Genomic DNA, 26,582 nt, shown 5'->3' with positions numbered 1-26,582 from the left:
ATCTCTCATGATTTGTGGTAGATTTTGAGATCTGAGATTTTATAAATTTATTTTACCTCCTGTATTTTTGTTTTACCTCCTTAAATTCCTAGCCTCTCATGCCGCCTTCATGGCTTCCCTTTCTCAACAGGTCTTACTTTAGGGAGATGAATCTGCATCTGGAGTGGGCTATGCCAGATTGTGCTGCTCCTTGTAGCTCCCAGGCAGTGGAAGGCTTTGAGGGGAGAGTTCCTAAACTCCTCCCTCTCGCCACCTCCAAAGAATCAAAAATGAAGGCTGGGGAATATACCATGTTTGTCTCAGTTACTAGGCTCTTCTTTACACCCAGGGTGTCTTCAGCTTTAGAATGTGTCTGGGCCGGGGGCAGGGGGTGTTTGTGGAGAGTCATGGAATCTGTACAAACTAGCAGCTGCCAGACTTACTGCTTATTAAAAAAAAATAGCATGACCAATTTTGGTTTAATCAATTTAATCTGAGTGTCAAATATTTTATTAGATAATAAACTGTTTGATTAGAGAGATAAGTTGTTTGGGATAATATCTTTTATTGGACCAACATCTATTGGTGAAAAAGACAAGCTTTCAAGTTTACACAGAGCTCTTCTTCAGGCTCTGTGTAAACTCAAAAGTTTGTCTCTCTCACCAACAGAAGCTGGTCCAATGAAAGATATTACCTCAGATACCTTCTCTGTAATATCCTGGGACCAACACATCTACAGCAACACTGCATACAAACTGTTTTATTGTATGTTATAGACTTGAGACTGCATAATGTAAAATACAATCTTTTTTTCCCCCATCACCGGCTACTAATATTGGAATTCAGGCATCTACCGAGTCTCAAGTCAGTTCAGTGAATTAGCATTTTTTTCAGAGGAAGCTGCAGTAAATGAGAATTTCAGAGATTCAGAACTCAGCTTCCCATCTTGGTGTTTTATACTTGTAGTGAACACTGCATATGAAGAAATATAAACTAGCAGAGTAAAATTACCTATTTCAGTGCATTGTGGGTAGAGTTTTATAATCTTTTGAAGTCTTCATGCTTCAGGTGTACAGGGAATTATTTTGGCCTCACAGTCCATGTTATCTAGTCTGAGTCACCAAGTCCCAGGATACCTCTATACTGCAATCAAAGGTGTGACTGCAGCTCAGGTAGGAATGCCCACACTAGCTTTAATCTAGCTAGCATGACTCCATATAGCAGTGTAGATGCATCAGCACAGACTAGCAACACAAGTACGTACCTCAAGTTCCAGACATGCTTGTACAGCCCAGGCTGGGGTCCATGCCACTGCCTCTACACTTATTTTTAGCTATGGGAGCTACATTAAAGCTAGCATGCGTATGCCAGCAGGTGCTGCAATTATACTTCCCACTGCAGTGTAGACATACCCTAAGTCCTAGACAGACATCTGAGAGAGATTTACCCAATGACAGAGTAATCTGAATGTTTATTCTCCCACTTTGCTTTCTACCCTCTTCTTCCCCTTGACCCCTCTGAATTTACCCCTTCTGTTCTTCTTTCCCCTCTCCTTAGGCTTCCATGAGTCCTGCAGGCTATGAGGGCGTGCTGCACATCTGCATACTGCCAGCTTACTCCTCTTCCACATTTGGGCCAGTCGTTGGCACTCAAAAATCTGCCTGAAACACTCAGCAGAGAAGGGAGCCAAACATCAAGTAGGGCAGCACTCATGTGTTAAACAGAGCGAGGCACACACCCTTGATTGACCCTAGGCTCCCCTATCTGCTCACGTGTTTTACTAAGGAAGGAAAGAGAGGAACAAATTGACAAAGGGTATGTTTACACTGCAGTGTAACCCAAGGGTTCAGATTCAGACTCAAGCCTAATCCCTCTTCTGTCAGCATGATTTGTGTGCAAACCCAGGGTTCAGACCCAGGATCCCAATATCCCATGGAGGTGGAGGGTCAGAGCCTGAGTCAAGCCAGGACCCAGGGTTCAAGCCCTATTGCTTTACAGTGCAGATGCAGCCTCACTGGACTCGTGCTCAGAGTCTCCCAAAAGTATTCCACAATCAGACAGCAACTTTCCTTGCCCTCTGAACAGTCAAGTTTGGTGGTCAGTCAAGTTTTCCCACAAGAGCACCATGAACAAAGGGCTAGAGCAGTCACATTTTGGGAAGATGCCAGGAAGTCTGAGACACGGGTGATTGGACTTGGGTCCACATAATGCACTGGAGACACTGGGTTTGTGACCCAGGTTTCAACAATTCCTAACCTGGGTTACAACTGAGTGTAGATGCTCAAGCCCTAGGTTAAACTCAGGGTCTGCTAACTTGAGTTCTACTAACCCTGAGCTTACATTGCAGTGCAAACATACCCAAAGAAGGGCCTGAGCCTGAGCAGTGCGGAGTTTGCAGGGGAATGTGACAACAGTCTCGAATGTGCAGTACTTCTGGCTTAGGCAGACCTGCAACTGCCAGTGATTTTATATGGTTCACCTTCAAAAACATCCACAAAACCTTACAAAGCTAAGAATGGTTTAAGAGAGGATATGAAGCTTGGCGGAACACCCTTATTGCAGAATACTTATTAAAAGAGGCTGTTTCTAATCAGATGTTCAGTCATGTATATTCTGTAGACAATGCTTGCACACTATTCTCATCAATACTTTTGAATCAGTACATTCAAGATATTATTAAAGTTAAATAAGCAAAATGCAAAGGCCTCATTAAATGCCAAACAGTAAAATTTTATACATGCTTAATGTAGCTTAGACTGTAGTTTAATGCAGCACAAAAAGCTGTCACACATACCTTCAAAAAGACAGCCTGTCTTTGGGATAGGAACTGTCTTTTTGTTCAGTGTTTGCACATGCCTAGCAGCACAATGGGGTCCATGACTAGGGCTAGTAGGTGCTCCCTCAATACAAACAAACAAGTAATAAAGGGATCGCCACTTCCGCTTTACCTTTGGTTCTTCTATTGAAGATACTTGCGTTGATTTTTCAGTCTGACCGGTGGCCGCTTTTCCTGGACTAGCTTTTTTGGAACTTTTTGCTACAGAAGATTTGGATGGGCTTTTTGCCTGTACAACCATAAATATGCTATTAATGTATAGGACAGATTTTAGTATTCTTGTGTTTTTGTTTTGAGAAAACAAACAAACCAAACAAACAAACAAAAGCAGAAGAAAATATAAATAACTCACCCCACCAGGTTCCTTTTGCTTCTCTTCAGATTGATGTTTAGTTTGAGAATCAGCTGGCTGTCAATAATATACAGTTATATTAGAATATATTAGAAAATATTTAACTGTTAAAAGTATTCAACTCAATAGTTTTTTAGTCTAATTTACTTAACATACATGTAACTTTCACCTATTCTGACAGACAATTTAGAGACACAGGAAATTATTATTTTCTGCTTGTCAGGCTGCACAAACAAAGGAAGATACAATTCCTGCTCCAACCAAATTATACACATCCTAAGGGCACAATCACGTGAACACTTATCTGTATGGGACTTAATATACTAGAAAGGGGAAAGCCACATCTGGGAGTAGTTGTAGCCAGGCTTTAAACACAAAGGGATCTTTCAAAGGGTTGTAAAAATACTTCTCTCAAGTTATTTATAGCCCTTTTGTTAGCTATACATTCCCGTTTGTTTACTTCATAGTGACAGTTTTTCCTGTAGCCTCTCAAGTAATCTCAAGGGAAGGCACAGTTTATATTCAGCTAGCTCAGCTGGCGAGTACACACTCGCCCAGGTGTCATATGAGAAAAAGCATAGTCAAGGTTTGTGGAAATTAATTTTTCTTCACTCATTCACTGTTCAAAGTTTGAAGAAAAGATCTTGGAAGAACCTATAAGTATGGGTTATCTTTCCCTGTAAATGTGTCTTTTCATCTTGGGCAAAAATTAAAACGGGCTGGAACTTTGCATATGTCCTTGCAAAAAAAACAAAAACAAAAAACCATATTGGAATGATTCTGCTTTGTTTGCAGGTTCCTTCCCCTCCCTACTGAAGGGGCGGGGGAAGAGAGAGAGAGAGAAAAAAGAAATAACTTTAAAAAACCTGATATTTACTAGGCAGATAGGGCACCTATTCCTCTCCCTAGGAAAACTCTACAGAAGAGAAAGCAGTACACAGGAGAAGCCTAGAATATATCCTTGTGAATTCTGAGGCAGCCATGCAGCAACGCAGACTCTCCATCAAGTTCTATGAGCACCGCCCTTCCCTGAGAATCAGAGATGTCAGCTTTCTCTGTTCTTTCCCGCCCACACATGCCTTAAAAGGGTAAAAGGTGCATGGTGGATTGAATGCCGGTTTCTGCTTAGAAATCTGTTGGTAGAGGGGAAGCACAACAGAGTGTCTACTCCCCAGAAATGTGCTATGTCAACTCCTAACAGGGCGGCGCTCCTGCTCCTACCTCATCTGCAGGCAGGTTTGTTTCCTTTCACCCATATGAGAAGATGGGAGCATCTGGTAGTGGCAGGATTTAGTTTATCATTACAAACTTCTCTGAAGAAAAACAACGCACAACGATTCAATAAAAGTAGTAGCTTACCTTTAGTGACTGTGCTACTTTTCCAAGTTCTGTTTTTGCAGTTTGTGTGCTCTAAAATATATAAGAAATTATACTCAGAACAAAAGATCAAAAAAGCAGCTTAGTTCTTTTTAACGATGATATTACTTCTTATGTTTGAAAACATATGGCATATTTTATACACACATGAACACTCAAATATATGTGTTTATAAATAAATAATGCCCTCATCCTCCAATTTACAACATATGGTCCCGCACAGGACCCTGTTCATGCATTATAAGTTACTGGAGCATGGCCAAAACACAGCGCACATACACACACACACCATTTACGTACTCATTTTACTTGGGCCATGAAAAAAGAGAACTGAGTAAAGGTAACCAATAATTCCAGTTTCCCAAACTGAAAAGTTGTTTCAGCCACATTCAGAATAATATTACTATGATTCATCTCAACTCAAAGTACAGAAAGTATAATCAATATCTTGTAGATACAAGATTATGAATTACCACAACAAATAAAATAGTGTGGTTACTTCCAGAAAAGTTACTGAATATAGCAGCTTCTAAGTCAGGGTGGGCAAATTACGGCCTGGGGGCTGCATCCGGCCCTTCAGACCTTTTAATCCGGCCCTCAAGCTTCGGCAGAGGAGTGAGGTCGGTGGCTTGCCCCACTCCGTACGTGCCGTGGCTCCCAGAAGCAGTGGCATTACCCGTTCTGGTTCCTAAGTGGAGGGGCAGCCAGGGGACTCCGCACGCTGCCCCACCCCAAGTGCCGGCTCTGCATCTCCCAGGAACTGCAGCCTATGGAAGCTGCAGGGGCAGCACCTGCTGACGGGGCAGAGAGCAGAGCCACCTGGCGGCACCTCCGGGTAGGAGCCCGCACCCTGAATTCCTCATTTTGGCCCCACTCCAGAGCCCACACCCCCAGCTGAAGCCCTCACCCCCTCACACACCTCAATCCCCAATCTTGTGAGCATTCATAGCCTGCCATACAATTTCCATACCCAGATGTGGCCCTCAGGCCAAAAAGTTTGCCCACTCCTGTTCTAAGTCATATCTGCTTACTTTATTGAGACCATGTCAGTATAGTTATACTGGTATACTATCCTGGCAAAGCACTCCCAGTGTGGACATAGCTATACTAACATAGCTGTGCTTTTGCTGGCATAGCTTATTCTTCTCCCCAAGCAAAATAAGGCTATGTCTACACTTGAACCACTAAAACACAGAAACTTACTACAGTGATGGGAGAAAATCCAGCTCCCCGAGAGGCAGTAGCTACGTCAACGGATAAATTCTTCCATCAATCTACTATCATCTCCGCAGGGACTTAGGTCATCATACTATGTTGTGCAGTGGTGTGTATTTTTCACGCCCCAGAGCAACGAAGCTAGGTGGATCTAATTTTCTAGCATAGACCAGCCTGAGCTATATCGGTAAAAGTGCAGTTTTGCCAGTGTAACAGCATTTACCCTTGGGGCTTCTGCCAGCACAGCTATGTCCGTAACATATCATGCCCCTGAGCAATACAGCGATGTGGCAAAACATTGCAGTGTAGACATGGCCTGACTTTTTAATTATTATTAATTTTAGGTTTTTTACTGTACTCCATAGTTAACATAGCTATTGGAGAGTTAGCTGGAGATTTCAGTGGCTCATGTATCATCAACAGCATTCTTTGTAAGTTTTAGCTGCATGATCATTAAGTGAAAGCCAGGCTCCAGTTACCATACGGAAAGTTGACTTTTAGATCCTAAGTTGAACTTCAGGCCATCAGTTAGAAAACGCATTTTTACTTGGAAGGTAGGCACATTTAGAGTCAGAAACAAACTAATAAGGACCCATATTTTTATAGTCACCTACAATAGAATCACATTTACAATAAAATAATGGATATAACCACTAGACTATTATTGAAGCATGCAATTTGTCTACTGTAATTTTGCAAGCATTTTTCTTTCATTTGAGAGGCAGTCTAAACTACTATTTAGATGTGTTTAGCTTTTACACGGATTAGTTGACCCCACCGTGAAGTTTACTGAACAGTTCATTACTCAATATGCAACAATTAAGAAAAAACATCTATACTAAACCCATGCACAGATCCACAATAAATTTACGTGTGAAATTCTGAGGTTGTGTGTGCATGTGCACATGCATGCACGGGTGCAAGCGACACAAAGATGTTGAAGCCGCAGATTAAGGTATATAGCGCCACACCATAATGTATTCCGTAAATAATAATACAAATCCCAGAAACAGGGAATACTCTGGAGGTAGGAGTGAAATTTCCTGTACTCCACACTGAAAATAAATCACTTCCCCTCATAGACCATATATTTTAAACATATTGATACTTTCTAGAACAGTGGTTCTCAAACTAGGACGCCACTTGTTCAGGGAAAGCCCCTGGTGGGCTGGGCCAGTTTGTTTACCTGCTGCATCTGCAGGTTCGGCTGATTGCGGCTCCCACTGGCTGCGGTTCGCCGCTCCAGGCCAATGGGGGCTGCAGGAAGGGCGGCCAGCACATCCCTCGGCCTATGCTGCTTCCCACAGCCCCCATTGGCCTGGAATGGCGAACCGCAGCCAGTGGGAGCCACAATTGGCTGAACCTGTGGATGTGGCAGGTAAACAAACCAGCCCGGCCCGCCAAGGGCTTTCCCTGAACAAGTGGCGGCCCTAGTCTGAGAACCACTGTTCTAGACTTTCCATGTACTTTAAAACGGATCAAGAAGTTTTGTTTCTCAAATACATTCACAGTCTGTATGCATGCATTTACACACTACAGTATATCCTCGCTATAACGAACCCCCTGGGGATCCAAGCCATTTGTTTGTTATAGCCCGGGGTTCAAGAGCCCTGCCACTGGGCCAGGGCTGACACCTTGAACAGCTGCCGTGGCCGGAGGAGCTGTCAGCCCCCATCATGGCCCTGGGCTGGGATCCAGGGACCAGGTTCATTATAGCCAAAGGTTCACTATTATGAAGGGCATTATGGAGAGGGTACACTGTATGTACCTACCGTATGTATGTATGCATGCGTGCAAACACATATACATATTCTAATACACACACACACTTAACACCATCAGTCAAGTAAATCAGTTATCGAAGCAAGTATCCTAATCTTCCAGGTCTTCTGGTTCAAGAAAATTATGTGTGTTTGTGCAGAGATGAAGCTAGAAATTTTGTTCTAACATTATTACATTATCAATCAAACAGATTTTTGCCGTTAGCTGCCTTTAGTTGACAGTTGGAGCAATAAGGAAATGCAACAGATGTGAAGGTTTGAGGAACTAGAATTTGTTTTTGATGATTGATCTCCAAGGTGTGTTGGGCCCATAAATGGGAATAAGCATGACAAATGAAAGACTGAATTTTAAGATTATTAGCTCATGCCTCATGGTGCAAGTGATTAAGTGGTGAAAACATGCTGCTGCTGTGACTGCAGACAGAGACATAGTCATTTGTGCATCACCTGAACTTTGTGTCTCTTCCTGCTGTGAGACTGCTGTCCACTGGTCTGGCTATGGCTTGAAGTAGCCTAGTATTAAAGTACAAATTCAGGTTTTTTTAAAACGCATTTCCCAAGAAACGTAGAGAGATTTACAGGAAAAATGAGATAAAGTATTTCACTACCATTTATGTTTGTACATGAAAACAGCTGTACTGAAACTGCAAGACATATCTGTTACTGAGAGTTAAATTCAAACCTCTGTGCTGCTCACTTTACCAATATTGTTATTAGTAACCATAGGTGACAATTTTCTTATAGCGCAAGTAGTCCTTTATTGGAATTTGATTGTACACTTACTGGATGGTTTATGTTTTAAAATCTAGGGGGGAGGGTTAATATATTTTTTAAAATTAACATTAAACAGAATTGTTCACAGTACAAATGGCATCAGATGTATAATAGTTTGATTTAGGAAATAAAATCTACAGCCAGATGTATTTTTGTTTACAAATGCTACTTCAGCTCTTTCACCCTGTTTAGACCTTATGAGCAGGTAATAAAGAAACATATCAGGATCCTGCTTTCAGAGTTCATCAGAGAGGTGGACAGGCAAAGTGAAGGAACAGGGAGATGTACACAATCTGGGAGGAAGGGGGAGACGAATCATAATTGGAGACTAGCTTTGTTTGTCATTCAACACAGAAGTTACATTTCAAAACAGCTACACTTGAAGACGTAGAAAGGCTTTTCAGGATCTGGAGGACAGGTCTTCTTATCTGTTTGTGTTTATCTAACAGTTTATACCCCTTCATAGTGTCCCCTCTTCAGGCTTATACTATTGGCAGCTGGGTTTCTACTGATCAAAGGTATAAAGATTCATGTTGGGTCCCCAAATGTGAATTCCAAGTAGGACCCGAGATTAAAACGGTCCCCCTTCCTAAGCTCTGCCCATCCCCCTAGCAGCACATGCACCACCCACCATGCTCACCTCATCCCTCCACAATACCCACACTGCTCTCTTTCTCCCCACTCCATTTCAATGAACCAACCAGCCACCTCCACACAAGGCCTTGAACTTCACACATCATGGTAACCCCATGAAGCACAAATCCTTATCCCTGCCACAGCTACAGTGGCTCCCACTTGCACAGGGAAAAGCTGATTATACTTTTTGGGGAAGGGGGACTGACATTCATTCTTGACGGCAAAAAGGGAGCAGGAATGGGTCTTTACTGATTGGGGGCAAGGGAAGAGGTAGAATGGAATCGAAATGGGAAATAGGTCTCTGAGGAGCAGAGGCAAGGGCACAGGGAACGAATGAGAAGTGGGTCACTGGGAATGGGGTCCGCACAAGAAGAGGAAATGACATTTGACACTCAAGGCGCCCTACTCCCTAGCAACTCTGTTTCCTTCCAAGGAAGTTCCTCTGGGTGCCCCAATTCCCCTTCAAGGAGGAAATATGAATTATACATGAGCTATTAAAGGGCAAGGTAAGGTAGTTCCACTTCTCCCTTTGTAAAGATAGGCCAGTAAATTCCTGCAGGACTCTATGCTCAAGAGTCCCCAAATGTTGCAGGGCAGGGATTTACACCCTGCTACTGTAGCTGTTTTTTCCTGCAGGCATGCTTATTCTGAGTCTATTAATAGAGAAGCGACTACTTTGTCTATTAATAGATGGCCAGATGGTTGCCATCATGTAGATAATGCCACACGGAAAGAGCATGTTAGGCGTGAATTTGCTCTTTGATGCAGGTTCATAATTAATCTATCATCATCAGGAAACATCTTAAATTAGTGACTGACAAACAACGAATCTCTAAATTTATGAGCAGCAATGATCATGCAGGATTCGACAATGGTTTAATAACTGTCCGGTTTATTGTCAGGAGTTTAGTAGCTAGGTCTTGTGGACTGTGTGTGGAGATTAAGATTTATAAATTAGATATTTTGGCATCCATTGTAGCTACGACTGTTAAAAGAGCTGACTGACAAACACCCTTGAGGAATTACAGCATAGCACTGTTTGAATTGGCAGAAGTGGTACAAAGGAAAAGAAGGAGAAAGTTGCTTTTTTACCAAGAAATATTTTGACATTCAAGTGGTTGGTGATTGTAAAGGTGCTACAGCTTTGAAAATTTTAACTTTTACTGTTTTTTGTACAAGTTTGGTAAATGAGCTTCACTTGCTAAATCAGACTACAGACTAAATTAGACTGTTGAAATGCATTCTCCTATAATGCTAACAAACATAAACAGGCTGACAGTGGACTTCAACCTCAAAGTGACATGATCAAACTTAGACCTACCAGTCTGGCATTAGGTTCACCATATGTATAACATTAGAAAAATCCATATCTTGTACTACTGCATTGTTCCCTACCTGATCTGGTTCAGAAAGCTGACACGGTATTGAAATGAGCAAGATCCCTATTCTTGAGTGCAGGATTTTTGTCAGTTTCAATATTTTTATCCTGAGCAAGAATGTACAGATAGGCAGAGAGGAGGGAAAACATCATATAATATTTTTTATATTACGATAGTGACCAAAAACTCCGAATCAGGATCAGGAAGGAAGGTAGCAGAGAGGAACGAGGGTATCATTATTGAGAACATGTGATTTCACACTGACTAACTAAGGCCCAAATTCTTCTTTGGGACTATTCACATGGAACTAGTCACATAAATAAAGTTACACCTGTAATTAAGGGTTTGCAGGATCAGGGCCTATGTGCCTAACTCAGAGGTTATGAATAAGCTAAAATGCTGTATTAGTATCAATTTAATCCACAGTTCTCAAAGTGTTTTGCATAAGAGGACAAGTGTCTTTATCCCTATTTTGCAGATGTGGAAACTAAGGTACAGAAAAGTGACTTCGTCAAGATCATATAATGAGTCAGTGACAGAGTCTGAAGTAAAATCCAGGTCTTCTGACTCACAAATCGCAAAGATTCATTCCTTAGGACTTCATACCTTTGTTTCAGTGGGCTTCATATCCGATGCTTTTGTTGCAACAGTAGAAGGGGGCTGTGTCTGGAAAAAAAAAATCAAAACATTACTTCAAAACGATTTCACCTTCACTTAAAATGTTAAGACAATTATTAATACAGATGTTTGTATCATGCAAGTATATAGGTTTGTTAGAATTCAAGTTACAATTCAGGTTGAGGATTGGAGATTAGGCCGATCACTTTTATTCTGATTCTCTGCCACACTGGAAAACATACTCCTACTCTGCTTCTCTGTGAGTAGGTAGCGTTCCAAAGGTATACTGTAGAAACAGCCTCTTCTCTTAAGTATGCTGAAAGCAGATTTCTAATTGAATATTGGAATATATAAGATGCCTGCTCTCCAATACTGAAACATCTATGGATATTTAAATGTATATACTAAGAACAGGATTCTTACATATTTTAATGTGCTTGCTCAAAGACATTCATCCTCTTGGATTTATTAGGTTGCCAAAAATAACATTTAATATATACTCTAAGCTTCATACATTTTTAAGGCCAGAAGGGATCATTATGATTTTCTAGCCTAACCTCCAATGTAACACATGCCACAGAATTTCATGAACTGGTTCCTAAATCAAGCCCATATCTTGTAGTTGAGCTACAGCATATTTTGCATATTTTTTTCAGAAAGATATCCAGTCTTGATTTGAAGACTTCAAGTCATGTAGAAGGCACCAATCCCTTCATAAGTTGTTCCAATGGTTAAATCAACCTCATTGTTTAAAAACTGTGCCTTATTTTTAGCCTGAATTTATCTACCTTCAGCTTCTGTAAATGGAATTAGTATTTCAGTAATTGTCTCAAAAATGTTGCATATGGAGGTAATACCACCTCCCTATTCCTATTTAATATTCCTCTGTTTATACAAACAACAATTACATTCGCCATCTTAGCCACAGCATTGTCCTAGGAGCTCATGTTCAGTTGGTTATCCACCAAGACTCTAAACTTTATCGTGAACTGCTTTACAGAGTACAGTCCCCAACTGGGGAATGTGATCTAAACTCTTTGTTCCTAAATGTAGGACCTTGCACTTCACCATATAGTTCACATAAACACAGTGGCAATGTCACTTTCCTCATTTACCTCTTTTCTCCTAAGAGGCTTTCAAAAAAGGAAGAAAAAATTTAAGGTTAGTCAATGCGTCCCATTAAGCACTTCCAAAATCTCCCAGAGCCCAAATTTTCCATCACAGAAAAAGACAGGACAAAACTAAAGGAATTTGAAAGGACATACACAATTTTAAAAATTGCTTTTAAAAAAAGAGCGACCAAAAGTTTCAGTTCAGATCCCTCCTGCCAATTTGGGTGTGTCACTGGGTGATTGACCTCTTTAAGCCACACCCAAGCTGTGATTAATTCCCTGCTTCCTAGCTTGAGGTGGCAGGACTAAGGAGGGTCAGGTGATAGTTTAATGGACACCTGGACCTTATATAAAATGGCTGAGAGATATCAGTCTGGGAGCGGAACTGCAAGCAGGAGGCCAGGTACTCCAGGTGAACTAGCCTGGGAGCTCAGTGCTGTATACTAAAGCAGGGAAAGATACACGGAACAGAACCCCAGCAGCGGCAGAGAATGGTACTCCAGGGAAACCGGCCTGGGAGGCCGTGTACTCTATCCCAGAGCTAGAAAGACTAATCAAAGGTAGCCCAAAGGGTGGCCTGAAGAGAAATCCCTGAAAGGCTGAAGAACCTTCCTCTTTTGGGGGATTTTTACTTTGACTTTTGCTATCCTGAAAGGAGTTATGTTTGTGGGTCAGCTGGAGGGCTAAATCACATCTCCAGCACAGACTAGTGTATGAAGAGATAAGGAGACAGGAAAGGAAACTGAGGGCTGGTAGTGCCCCACTCAACCAGCAGAGTGCACTATGTGGCAGCCATGCCCTATCACGCTGGATTTAGTCATATTTTTCTATTTTTAAAAGACATTTTTATCTCCCTGGTCTGCTGTATAAAAGACCCACACTGAAAGAGGAAAAACTGTACAAGATAAACAGTGAAACTGTTTAAAACACAAAGTGTCATCACAGTGCACAAAGTAAACAAACTGAATAAGTATAGGATTCTTAGATATTACGTGTAAACTTTGCAGGTAAATACATTTCCAGCAGAAATAAAACAAATGAATAGTGTCACTTTAATTAAGGCAATAATGTCACTTTAATTAAGGCAATACTTTCTCCAAAGGTACTTGGGATACAACATATAACTGACCCTCTAACTACAGAAGTGTTCTGCATACTGTATGTAAACAAGTCCATTTTTCTCTCCAGAGTGGATGCAATACAAAAATGAAAAAGTAAAAGCACATTCTGAAAACAAAATGCACCATAATCTATAAAGACGTCTACATGAAGGGTTGAAACAAATATTCTTTTTGACAACCTCTTTTATCTACCTCAGGTAACAGATAAACTCCAGTGGATGAGGTCTCTATATCTTGTTCTACAACACGATACCCTTAGGCAGAAACAGATTACACATATAAAGTCACCTAAATTCTTGCTACATGACTAACAAGTATCTGTGCCACTCCTTCTCAGAGTAGTCGCCCTCACTGTGATGTAGTAAAGACTCATGCTAACACAGATGAGCACACCACCCCCAAACACATAATGCTACATACATATCATCATCACACTTCTTCTGAGTCACCTTTTTCTCACTTACAATACACTGACAGAGTAGCTGAAATACAGTATATGCAATAAGCACTATGTGTGCACACAACATTGTAATTTGTGCTAACAGCAGACAATGTATTCATCAAGTGCTTTTACCGAAGGCAGTCTATTTAATGTGACTATGCCAAACAACAGTTATTGTCTCCATCTCTTGTCAAAACACCTCATAGAACAGTTTCACTTAGTGTTGTGAATGTCTGTTATTAAATAATGACAGATGAAGGGGTTAATTCTTCAAGGAGAAAAGTCTGAGAAAGGATTGGCTTTGGTCTTGGTGGGTCAACAATTATGTGGAACCACTAGCTATTCACTCCCTTGGTGGCCTTAAGAACAGGTTGTTCCCCTGGTGCAGCTGACTTGCTCTACGGGACAGCAGGGAGGGGGTAGGACAGTGCTATCACTGTCTTCCTACTCCTTCTGGGCCATAGTGTACCCTGAGATGCACTGAAGGAGAGTCCCACCTGTGGTCCCCAGAGTTCAAGGACTTCAGCTGCCTCAGGCACTTTCCTTGAATGGGTATTACAAGGCAGTGGAGGGAGATTTTTTGTCCTCCCAATCCTTGTATCACACAAGGACCTGGCACAATCTGGCCCCCTTATCAGTGAGCAAAAAAAAAGCATGTTAATAAATAAATATGTAGAAGTGTCATGCTTGTTTGGTATCTGCTAGACCACCTACAAAACAAGTTGGCTGTTTAATGTGAGGCAATTTTGGATGGTTTCATTTTACTGTTCTTGATGGTGGTGTGTATGTCCATGTCTACTACCCAACACCATGTTGCTATAAAAAAAACTGTATTCTCCATTTACCACAGTCTAAACGTACAGAACAGATCAAGTTTTGTCCTCTGATGCGACACAGGAATGCATGTCAGGATTGGAGATAAACATTAAAATGTTGCCTAGTAACTAGTACAATAGCTGACTGATTCATGGCTTAAATAGAACTTGGAGAGGCTTTAACATGTTTGGAGGCACACCCAGTTATAGTATGAGAATAATGAGCTCTTGTTGTCCTGTATCAAACATTAAAAAATATTACATAGTCAAACATATATGGTCAACACAAAACTGAGATTGTATTTGCTTCAGAACAATATTGTTATTTCAGTATTACCACAACTAAAAGATAAATGTTCAGAAGCAGGCAAAACAAACTGTGCTCCAAGGGCTTATTATAGAGTGTAGTTTGCCTTCACGTACATCCAGGCAATCCCACTGATTTTAGGGATTTCAGTTATGGTTGTATTATGAGGGCAAAATTGGCCTGGTAGTACTTCTGGTAAAGATGTTGCTACTTCTTCCTACCTGGGGCTCTGTCATAGGCTCACTGTGTGGCCTCAGGCATGTTATTTAACCTCATCTGTCTGTAATATGGGGACAACAAATCCACTTCCAAGGCTATTGTGAAGGTTAATTGGTTGATCAGTTAGTTAATATCTGAATTATGTTTTGAAGGTACAAAATGCTATGAGCTAAATTTTTCATTCCACCTGAATGGATGGAGGAGATGAAAACCTGGGTGATCACCCCAGCCAGCTCCATCTCGCCTTCCCTGGACTCGAGGAAACCTTTCAGTGGGTGAGAAGGGCCAAGAATCGGACCCAGAGACAGCTGCCCCACACAGCATTATCCCCTCCATAATCCTATGGGGATTCCACAAAAAAGTTAATGCTTACTTAACACTATGCGCTTTTATACACACACACACACACACACACAATTCCAACTGACTTCAGTTATGTCAATGGGGAGCTGCACATACGTAACCACGACACAAATTTGGCCCCAAATTTGTTCAAAAGCTGTAAAAAATGTGGCACACTGGCAATGTAGATATGCAGGGGTTGAAATCTGAATGAAGTGCCATGAACCTGGAGCACTCGCTCATCGGGTTCTCTTAATTGCTAGTGTGGTTCCCTCCCCAAAATCAGCCACAAAGCAGATGTAGCCCTATGTAATCATATGGATTACAAATATAACAAATTTTGATTTATTAGTCTTGGAAACAATTCAGGATTAATCCAGTCTCACACTGTCACTGCGGTTCTTGTATATTAACAACTAACATGTCATTCCAATACATTTTAAAAACAGTGTAGGAAAATTATGCCTCTCTTAAAACTAAGACAAATTAGTTAATGAGTGAATACATACAAGTTCAGAGAACACTAGGCAAGTGATCTTGCCACTGTGTACACAGCATTGGTAAGACCACTACCAGAATACAGTGTCCAGCTCTGGTATGCACACTTCAAGAAGGATGTGGAAATAGCAGAGAGAGTTAAAAGGAGGACCACAATAATAATCCACAGGCTAGAAAAGAAGTCTTTTGATGTGAGGTTTTAAGGAGCTCAACTTATTCAGTTAAACATTGAGAAGTTGGAGGTGTTTTGATCACTGTGTATAGGTACTTACAGACGGATATCTGAATGTGTGTTTTGGTAGGGATGGTTGGGGAGAGGGGTAGGATGGGGCAGTGTCCAGCCTTGCTGACAAAGTTATAACAAGATCCAATAGCTAAAAGCTGAACTTAGATAAATTCAACCTTCAAATAAGATGCAATTTCCTAGCAGTGAGGATAATTAAACATTGGGACAGCTTAAGTGGGGAGGTGGTGGACTAGCCATTGCTTGGAGTCTTTAAAATGAGATTAGATCTCTTTCTAAAAGATATGCTTCAATCCATCTTCAGGGAGAAAGTCTGTGGCTTGTGTGTGGTGGGGGTTGGGCTGGATAGTTGTGATGGTTCCTTCCGGCTTTAGAATCCATGAATCTGAATCCCCAGTTCATTCCCTTCCTTCATGAGCCATGGGGAGACCACGATAGACTGTACTGCCCTCAACATACTTCTAAAACCTGCAGCTCTTCATTAAAACAGTGACTATAAATCTTATTTCATGCTTCAGGTCTTCAGCCAATCACCCCTAGGGGTCAGGAAGAATTCTTCCCCCTGCAGTGCACAATGGGCGGGATATATTCTGTGGGGGTGAGTGGCTGTTTTCTTCTTCACCTTTCTCTGAAGCACCAGATGTTGGTCACAGCTGGCGACAGGACACTGGATAGGGTGGACCAGTGTTCTGAGTTGGTCCAGAGAATCCTCTTTCTAGATATATGGCTGGTGTGTCTTTCTTATATGTCCAGCGTCCTGCTCACCAAACTAGGGATCTGGAAGGAATTTTCCTCCAGGTTAGACTGACAGGGAACTTGGGTTTGTTTGGGGTTGTTTTTTTTAAAACCTTTCTCTGGAGCATTGGGTGTAGCTTATAGGTTGGGATCATGTGAACATATCTTCCATCCCTGTAACAAACTCCTAAGAATTGAAATACTTTAGTCTAACTAAAATCATTTGGCTTAAGATAGGGGTATCTGGGTGAAATGTGATACACAGGAGGTCATACTAGATGCTCTAATAGTCCCTTCTGGCCTTAAACTGTACGAAACTAAGTTTTCTGAAGTACGAAACTAAGTTTTCTGAAATACATGCCCATCTATTTCACAATTAAATTACTGAACTATGGGGAAGTCTGTACATGGTTAAATACTCAAAAACAGAAAGTGATAGCATAGAAGATTCAGAAATTTCAGACTAAGTACCTGAAGATTATGTAAATGAAAAAAAAAAGTAACTATAATATACTTCTGGCTTAAAGACTGCTTACCATTGTGGGGGGTGGGGGCGGTTTCAGTCAGGTACTATGTCGGAATCATCAACATGATTTTTTTTTCTAACAGTTCCATTTGAATTAAAGTTACAGTCAGGCGTGTATCACTAAAAGAACCAACCAAACAAAACAAAAACAAAAAAGCCTGCAAGAGCATAAGGCCAGCACCTATTATCTCTGTTTGACTTTACAAACCTTGTATGTTAAAAACAAATCTTTTTATTTGTCCTGCTGATTACTGGGGAGATAATCCTAGAAAACTGTAAAAATCACTGGAGGCAAAAGTTAGTCTCTTTATTACTAACTGCTGGTTTTCTGCAGAAACCTTAGTGGACTTCTGCTAAAATCATACCATGAAACGAATTCTGGCCCCAATTTAGCAAAGCACTTAAGTATGTGCTTATGTCCCATTAAAATCAATGGGACTTAAGCATGTGTTTAAAGTTAAGCAAGTACTTAAATTGCTTTGTGGAACAGGCTAAGTTTGCTAAATCATGACCTTTCTGGGAAAATTCCTTAATAGAAATTAGATTTTGAATCTTCATATAAAAATGTATCCTAGACATATTTCCTGTGTTTATAATTCTACATAAACATTCATTATTAGCTCAACTAATAAACAGAAGACCTCCTTGTGAGAAAATCATCAATGTACCCATATAATTATTCATAAAGAATTCCTTAAACCTTCCACAACTTGGAAGAGTTCACAAGAAAAATATTTTTTAAATAAACTGAATCCCCTGCAGGCACTAAGAAAATCAGAAACTTGTTTGTTTTTTTGAGACCAGAGCTTACAATCAAGAATGTGAAGAATGAACTAAATATGGTGAGAGGTTTATTGCAGGAGTGGATGGGTGAGATTCTGTGGCCCGCATTGTGCAAGAGGTCAGACTAAATGATCATAATGGTCCCTTTTGACCTTAATATCTATGAATCTATGAATATGGTAGTTATAGTTCAATCTGCAGTGGGCTGTGGTTTATTATAGTAAACAACTCCAATATGTAATTCAACTAAGTCCAGAATTGAAGTTGCATTGAGACTACAGTATTCTCTTGTAACAAGAGAGGATGAAAAATCCAAAGGAGTAGTATGCACTAAGAACACCAGGTGGAGCCCAACAGGAGGATAAAACCGAAAGGACAAAAATGTCTAATCAGCAAATTCCACTCCTAGTTGTGAGCACTAGTTAGGAGTAGATATTCCATCTGGCTAACTAACCCATACTATACTACATGTATTACATGCATGATATTATAAACAAATGCAAATACGGTGTTGTGCACATATTAGGTTCATGCTCTTACTCTGTTCTGAGCATCAAAAATTCAAATATTGAGGTTATCTGTAGTGAATCATGCCAAGCAGATAAAGACCACTATGGTTACTAGTCCTGCATGATCAAGAATCTGTGCAGGACTGAGCTTGAAGAAGAATCTGTGGGCATTGCCACGACAAGGCCAAGATTAAAAACTTCCCTTTCCTGCAATATTCACATCACAAAGAACGGTTTTTGCAATAGGTATCCTTTCAATATGGTAATGTTTCGCTAAGTGAGATCTAGCATATTCTTTTTCTTATTCTAGCCTTTTTATTGGCGAATAAAAACAGATAAGGCCTAATTCTGACATGCTCTCTCATATACTGTACACACACACACACAGAACTTCCACTGAGTCTAGATCTCTCATGTAATTCAAAGAGTTTTTGGCCAACACAGTAAATTAAGTCTGATTTTGTGGGTGCACAGATTTCGGTCTGAGCCCGAGAACAAACTTTAAGGCCCATCCTGCAAAGATTTACACTTGTGTTCATCTTTACACACTATGAATAACCCCACTGAAGTTAATGGAACTACGGTGCATAAAGTAAAGCACACACAGTAATCTTTCCAGCACTGGAGTCTAAGGTTGTACTTGTTAATAAATGTTACTATTTCCTGTCAATGCAAATCTAGGTTATTCTTTTAGAAAAGTGGTTAAACAAGAATTTAAAATGATCTGAATTACAGTATTTCACATGTAAATACTGCTAAATAAACAAATAATAATTTAGACATATAATAAGGTGAGATCTGTAAGAACAGCTGCATTATGAAAGCTTTTACTCTGAAATGACAACATTAAATTATTTGGTCTCTGTTCCACAAATGGGAACTCTGAATTGAAAAGTGTTTTGCATCAGGCACTGGAGTTTGAACAAATATGAACATTAAAACAGATGTTTGTAAAGAATTAGCTTTTTTTTAGGATATTACATCTTTACAATAGTTTGAACTCTTCTTTTTGTATGTTGTTCTTATTTTTTAGCATGTAAAGTATTTTGGATGAGTTGTATATTTATGCAGTAGGTTATAATAACCAGTATATTCCTTCTTTTATAAAAGCTTTTCTGTAAGACATACTGCTTTTTCCCAAAAAACACATTATTTTATTCAAAAACCACCTTAAAAATAACAGATGGAAAAACCTGCTTCTAAAAATATTCAATTCTAAGGAAAACTGAAATCAAAGTACATTTCATCAGGTATTTTAAATAAGTTTGTGTGTCTGTCGGAAATCACAAATGGATACCAGGAGCAAAAGTAAAAACAGGATATATTTGCATAATACTTTCTAAGTGGGTTTCAAAATACAAGAATGAATCTAGAACTATAGAGAAAGAGGAATGATCTTTGTGCAGTAACTGAGCAGACAGAGTGCATTTGGGGGGGGAGGGATAGCTCAGTGGTTTGAGCATTGGCCTGCTAAACCCAGGGTTGTGAGTTCAATCCTTGAGGGGGCCATTTAGGGATCCGGGGCAAAAATTGGGGATTGGTCCTGCTTTGAGCAGGGGGTTGGGCTAGATGACCTCCTGAGGTCCCTTCCAACCCTGATATTCTATAATTCTATAATGAGTAAGAGCTATATTACGGAAAAACAGACCATGAAATACACTTCAGTAGAAGAGCCACAGGAATAAGCTGGCTATTCAAGAAGGTCCCAATTTTTCAATCATATGATATGGACCTATAAAAGCAACAGTGATTCAAGTCAGGCAGCTGTAGGGGATGACAAAAGAGACAGAGAAATACTAACTGATGTCTATGGGCAGTGTGAATGCGACAACTAACTGACATCAGTCTACATTCCAAGATACTAAAAATTATAAAGGAAGTAAACAAGGCAAGTAAACATTTCTACGTGAACAAGAGATTGATAAAGATATTTAAGGGTGTAAAATAGGTATGTCATTATCTGTTGATAAAGAGTACTAGGAATTTCTTGAGTAACTTGAGTACCTCACTTAGTATTATTTGATTTTAAATGATTTAACGATGTTAAGGCTGCTCGAGATAAAACATAATTTATTTGGAAGCAGTAGTTTGAGATTGATTTTTTTTCTCCTTTCTGACCTCTGTCCAGGATCAAGGCTTGGAAAAGATCACTGGTCCATAAAGCATTTTTAAGGTACTGCTAAAGTTCTTCCAACCCTGTTATGCGATAACATATCAGACCATAGCAATCAGAATTATATCATTTCTCTCTCTTGATTTCTTACATTTGGACTATAATTTTAATAAAATATTACATTTCATTATTTTAGCAGCCAATAGAAGTTCTGCAATAGTTAAAGATTAACACTGTATCACATGAAAGCAGAGACGCTCAGCATTAAGATGGTACAAAACAATAATTTTTATTCATCTGTGGTTTGTGAGGTATCACTTGATAAAACGTGACTGATTTCAAGTGGGGAAAAACAAGCAAGCTGATTAATAGAATGATGGGATTTTAAACATCTCTCTCATGTCCTACCAAGGCTAGGTTTTGTGCCACTGGTGAAGTAGTGTTCCTGACATTTCATTTGAAGATTTTAGATTTTAGATCTTAAAACGGTCACAAAGGTTGCATTTATTTTGTTTTATTTTAAAATCCTGGTTTTGAACCAATTACATAAAGCCCCAGAGCTTAAATCAGTGTAATTTACCTCCTTTAAAATTCTGACCATTTGGATTTTGAAACAAGGTTTTTTGGTATGTTTATTTTAAACAATATTCAGTCAAATATAGAGATAATATGGAATGAGGTACAATTTCAACATAAAATAGGTAGGTATAAGGTAGAGTAACCAGGCATAATTTAGAAACCAAGGCTTCAAATGCAGTTTTATATTAAAATAGAGGAAACCTATTTTAACATCTTTTTACTTACTCCTTTTTGTATTTTGGATTACTCCTTTATGCTCCCTTGGATTCAGGGGACAAAATTCAAAAGATAATGTATAAATGCACCGTGTGCCTAACCTGGTATACATTTGTATCCCCAGGATGTTGGAAGGAAGTTACACCAACTAACCTGTGAATTTAGCTTATTGCACTTAAATGACTTTCTAATCTTTTTGCTAAACAATCACAGGAGATACAAGGTACATAAATATGAAAAGCCTTACTGATCTGTATTAGTGTGATCTTCCTTAGAGCAACCACATTTCCACAGCTAGGGTTGCCAGGCGTCCGGTTTGCGACTGGAATACCCAGTCGAAGAGGGACCCTGGACTCTCTGGTCAGCACCACTGACCAGGCTGTTAGAAGTCTGTCGGCAGTGCAGCGGGGCTAAGGCAGGCTCCCTGCCTGCCCTGGCTTCGCGCAGCTCCTGGAAGCGGCAGGCATGTCCTGCGGCCCCTGGGTGCAGGGGCGATCAGAGAAGCTCTGTGAGCTGCTCCCGCCCCGGGCACCGGCTCTGCAGCTCCCTTTGGCCAGAAACCACGGCCAATAGGAGCTGCGGGGGTGGCGCCTGTGGGTGTGGGCAACGCACATCACGCTGAGCCACCTGGCCACCCCTGCACTAGGAGTTGGACATGCCAGCCACTTCTGGGAGCTGCGCAGAGCTAGGGCAGACAGGGAACCTGCCTTAGCCCTGCTGCACCACCAACTGGGAGCCATCTGAGATAAGCACTGCCCAGCTGGAGCCTGCACCCTGAACCCCCTGGCCCAGGTCAGAGACTCCTCCTGCACCCTAACTCCCTCCTTGAGCCCGCACACCAATCCCCTGCCCCAGCCCTGAGTCTACACTCCAATCCCCTGCCTCAGTGCTGAGCCACTTCCCACACCGCAAACCCCTCATCCCCAGCCCCACCCCAGAGCCCACACCCAACCCCTCTGCCCGCACTCTGAACCTCTCATTTCTGGCTCTACCCTGGAGCCCACACCCCCAGCCGGAGCCCTCAACCCCTCCCGCACCCTAACCCCCTGACCTAGTCCAGTGAAAGTGAGGGAGGGTGGGGGAAAGCAAGCCACAGAGGGACGGGGGATGGAGTGAGTGAGGGGGCGGTATCTCGGGAAGGGGTGGGGCAGGGATGTTCAGTTTTGTGCAATCAGAAAGTTGGCACCCTATCCACAGTCCTGGTTTAAATTAAAAACAGAGGAAAGGGTTTTTTTGTTTGTTTGTTTCTTTGAAATATGTTCAACTCAGACCTAAACCAAAACATCAGTCGTATAGAAAGTTTTAGTACCGCTCACCCTACACCTCTTCTGTATGAAGACAGCTCCTGCTTAAAACTGCATTGTGATTACTGAAAGTACTCTGGAAGTGGTCTGGAAAGCAAGCCAGCATGTGCCTGATGTGAACTTCATCCTCTACTCTCAGTTTATGAATACATGCCTGTAAACCACTTCATTTCCACTAAGTGCTTGAAGTAGAGTTAAAAATAAAATTGCATCATAGATCCAATTCTCCAAGAGACCATTTTTCAGTACCAAATTCCATTTGCATTGTTTAATTGCAAAAGGTTTCTTTTGTCCTGTTGAAAGTTTACAACATATTTCATTTTCAAATTTAATTCTTTGTGCATTTCATTCAAATTATTACTTAGATTTCCTTTTTTCTTGTCATTTTCATGAACAGTGATGTAAAAAAGTCTCAAGTTGTGTGTGGCCACAAAGCATGCTGATCAATGTGTTACTTCTTAGGCTCAATCCACAGGAAGTACTCAGAGTCAAAGCACATTTTAAAAGTGTTGAGTCATCCCTCTATAATTCCCTTGACTTCAATGGAGTTATCACATAGATCATTTCTTTTTATGCTCTCCCCTAAGAGCCTAAGTCTGAACATCTTCAGGATACAATGCAAGACATTTATTTGGACAAGCTATTGGGTAACAGTTCTGTTATGTCTTGCTTTGTGTTTTATTCTTTGTAATAATTGTAATAGCTACGCTAGCTGCCACAGCAAAAACAGCTGTAGAAATCTGTAACAATAATAATAGTTACGGAATACCTGCAAATAACCCTCAATATCAAAGCAACTCTAAACATACACAGTCATATTTTCAACTTTTTTTCAACTGAAGTCCAGCTTCAATTAACATCTTACACCTGCAAGTATTGGAAATATCTGGTTTATCTACAGTAAAGCAATTCTAATTCATGCAATAGCAAAAAAGTCAGAGATTACCCTGGAACATCACTGTGTGCTGCTTAAGAAGCAGGATGAATAAAAATCAATGATCTTCTTTAAAAAAATTAAAAATCGGATTTTTTTAATTTAAATCGGATTTTTGAGGGAAAAAACTATCTAAAGATAGTTTTAATTAAGATACATTATAGCTCAAGATATCTTATCATGGAATAGGGATTATAAATTCTAATTCTATAATATGAGACAATATATTCATGTAATGTTTAAGAAAAGTTTTGTAAATGAGTTCCAATAGTTCTGGGATTAGGGACCCAATCTTATGAGGTTCCAGGGGTCTCTGTATAGATTATTTAGGTTAATCTTTCTATCTACCCAATGGGACTCAGTGCTCAGTCTAGAAGATACCATCAGAGATGCCTAGTTTTGCAGTTCTCAAACTGTGGATTTACGTCTCCAGAGGTAACACGCTTGTTAACAGCAAAAATGTTTTTAAATAATATATAGAGGTGAAAAATAAACAGACCTCAACCCTACTGTCCCTCCGCAAATTTGTGTACAGACTCAACCCCTTACCTCTCTCTAAAAGTGCAAAGTTTCAAAAAGTTCAACGAATAAAAAATTGTTGGGGGTGGAATAGATCTGGACAAGGAGAAGAAGTCTGGAGATAAATGTGAGAAGCACGAGACATATGCTTGTTTTGTTAAAATGTTATATGTTTGCTGTTGAAGAAAAAAATCCAGAATACTTAATGTTGTTTTTTCAGTTAAGTAAAAAATGTCGGTCTGGTGATGTTCTCCTCCTAATACAGCATGGCAAATATTAATGATTAACCTGTTGAATTGGAGATAGTTCACCTCCCAATGACTTCATAAATATCTGCTTCAATTAACTTTGGTAAATGAAATAACTAAACAATCATTCATTTTCTGATGTAGCTGTAAAACTAATCTGAAAAGTTTTCAAAACAAATCACTGTTTAAAAATGTATAGTGTGTACTTTCTAAAAATGAAACCTACATCTATCTCCGAGTTGCGAAGAATACGTATTAAGATTATAACAACCAACAAGAATGCACTTTTATGTAGAAAACCATGATTAAATCAAGTCTTCCTGACTGATGATTTAAATCAAATCCACCCTGATAAGAAGTAGCTAAATACTTACTTTATTTATAAAAAATATTACAGAAATGATAGTTAACAACATCAAAATATTTCAAAGTGCTTTCTGCATCAATGAATTGCAAACGGGAAAAAGAATTTACTTTCAGGAAATAAGTGTGGGTGGCCATCATGCATCATCTTAAAATGCCACAATCAGTTGGGTTTGTGTCACTTAATCTGGAACACTGCTAAGGATTAGTACAAAAAGTCTGTAACATTTCTCAAGGAGACATGGAACAAAAATACTGTATTACAGAAAGATTTGGGCAGTCTGTAAAAGCCACAAGAAAGCCCAACAGAATAAAACTGCACACATAACTAGACACCTTAAGATTTAGGTTCTAAGAGAAGTAATTTCCAACATTTCTAGCAAATCTGGCAAAATTCAGAACGGTCAGTTGGTGTTCACAAGAATCAGCAGAGATACTCTGACTCAAAGTGGGGCAGGAGGATGTTACCACTGAGGTAACAGGAACTGCTCATGTGCTATGTGACAAAGACATCTGCTACCAAAGAAGAAAAATCAGCAAGGCTTCAGAAGCCATGGTTATCTGCACAGAATTTAAAGAGAAAAATAGCCAACAAAATAAAGCGAGAAAAGGAAGCTACTTTTGCCACTTCTACAGTAACTGTATTAGCAACAACTGTGATTAGACATGGTATCATTAGCACAGTCCTAACATCATTCATTATTATTAGAAGTGCTTCTTTGGAGTCATGCTTTAAAACTTTACAAATGATGTCCTGGAACACAGGAATTGCCATACCTGATCAGACCAACTGTTTATCTAATTCAGTAACTAGTCTCAGCAGCGGCCAGCACTAGAAGCTTCTGAGGAATGGGTACAAAACCCAGCAGTAGACAAGAGTTCTGTTTTTTGATGCTTTTGTCAGTTCAAAATTAAGTCTTACATTTAATGTTTTATTTAAATTATGCTATAAAATATTTAATGTGTGCATTAACACTGTACATATGTACACAAGTACATTATTTGTCTCATGTAAACACATAAGTCAAATATAATCACTACTACTGACCGACTAAGAATTATGCACATTATATTGTTATCCTGTTTGCCTCAACCCAACCTACCTTGCTTGTTCTCTCATCCATCTATTACATCTTGTATTGTAGATTGTAAGCTCTTTGGGGCAGAGAAACTGTATTTTTTATGCTTGTACATCACCTAACACAATGGAATCGAACCTGGTTGTGGACTTTAATATTTATATTGCAAAAGTACCTAAAGAAGGAGAAGAAATAATGACTAGCACTTCCAAAAAAACTGACTATGAATTACTGTTAGCAAGAGACATTTTTAAAATCACAGAATAGCTCATATGTTTCTATGTATGTTTTTATAAGATGACGGGGTCAAGAATATCAGTTCAAAGCATTTCCAATAGAAAATTATTAAAAAATAATCACCTTCGTTCTAATGATACACAGCCAATTTATATAGCACTCCACATGCTCAACACACTTTAATATGATCCAACATGTTTATAAAGAAGTTCTGTATTAAAATCACAAATGAGTTTAATTCCCCATAGTTTAAATTCCAGGGTATTACTAATTAAGAGATCTCTTGGTTTTTGGTCTCTTATTTTTACTGTTTCTCTCCCTCTCTGTGTGAAACTTACAAGCTGCTAATTGTGTTAGTACATCCTAAGGCAGAGTCTGTTCTCAAAGCAA

General features: G+C 39.9%; 1 protein-coding gene across 9 annotated transcripts in view; it reads right to left on the bottom strand.

Moving 5' to 3' along the window:
• Window positions 1-26,582, bottom strand: part of CAST (calpastatin) — a 114,372-nt gene that overhangs the window by 41,493 nt on the left and 46,297 nt on the right. For 3 of the 9 annotated variants that reach the window (XM_073344560.2, XM_073344561.2, XM_073344566.2), the window contains 5 exons: window positions 10,936-10,995; window positions 7,988-8,053; window positions 4,527-4,577; window positions 3,168-3,224; window positions 2,928-3,044 (listed from right to left, as the gene is read on the bottom strand). In XM_073344560.2, the coding sequence (XP_073200661.1) occupies window positions 2,928-3,044; window positions 3,168-3,224; window positions 4,527-4,577; window positions 7,988-8,053; window positions 10,936-10,995 (351 nt within the window). Of the gene's footprint in view, window positions 1-2,927; window positions 3,045-3,167; window positions 3,225-4,526; window positions 4,578-7,987; window positions 8,054-10,935; window positions 10,996-25,979; window positions 26,131-26,582 lie in introns of all 9 variants that reach the window. The other 6 variants (XM_073344562.2, XM_073344568.2, XM_073344563.2 and 3 more) reach the window with 4 other exon arrangements.

The sequence above is a fragment of the Lepidochelys kempii genome, chromosome 5, assembly GCF_965140285.1.
Source record: "Lepidochelys kempii isolate rLepKem1 chromosome 5, rLepKem1.hap1, whole genome shotgun sequence".
Classification (NCBI taxonomy): Eukaryota; Metazoa; Chordata; order Testudines; family Cheloniidae; genus Lepidochelys; species Lepidochelys kempii.
This window is presented reverse-complemented; position numbering and strand designations above follow the sequence as displayed.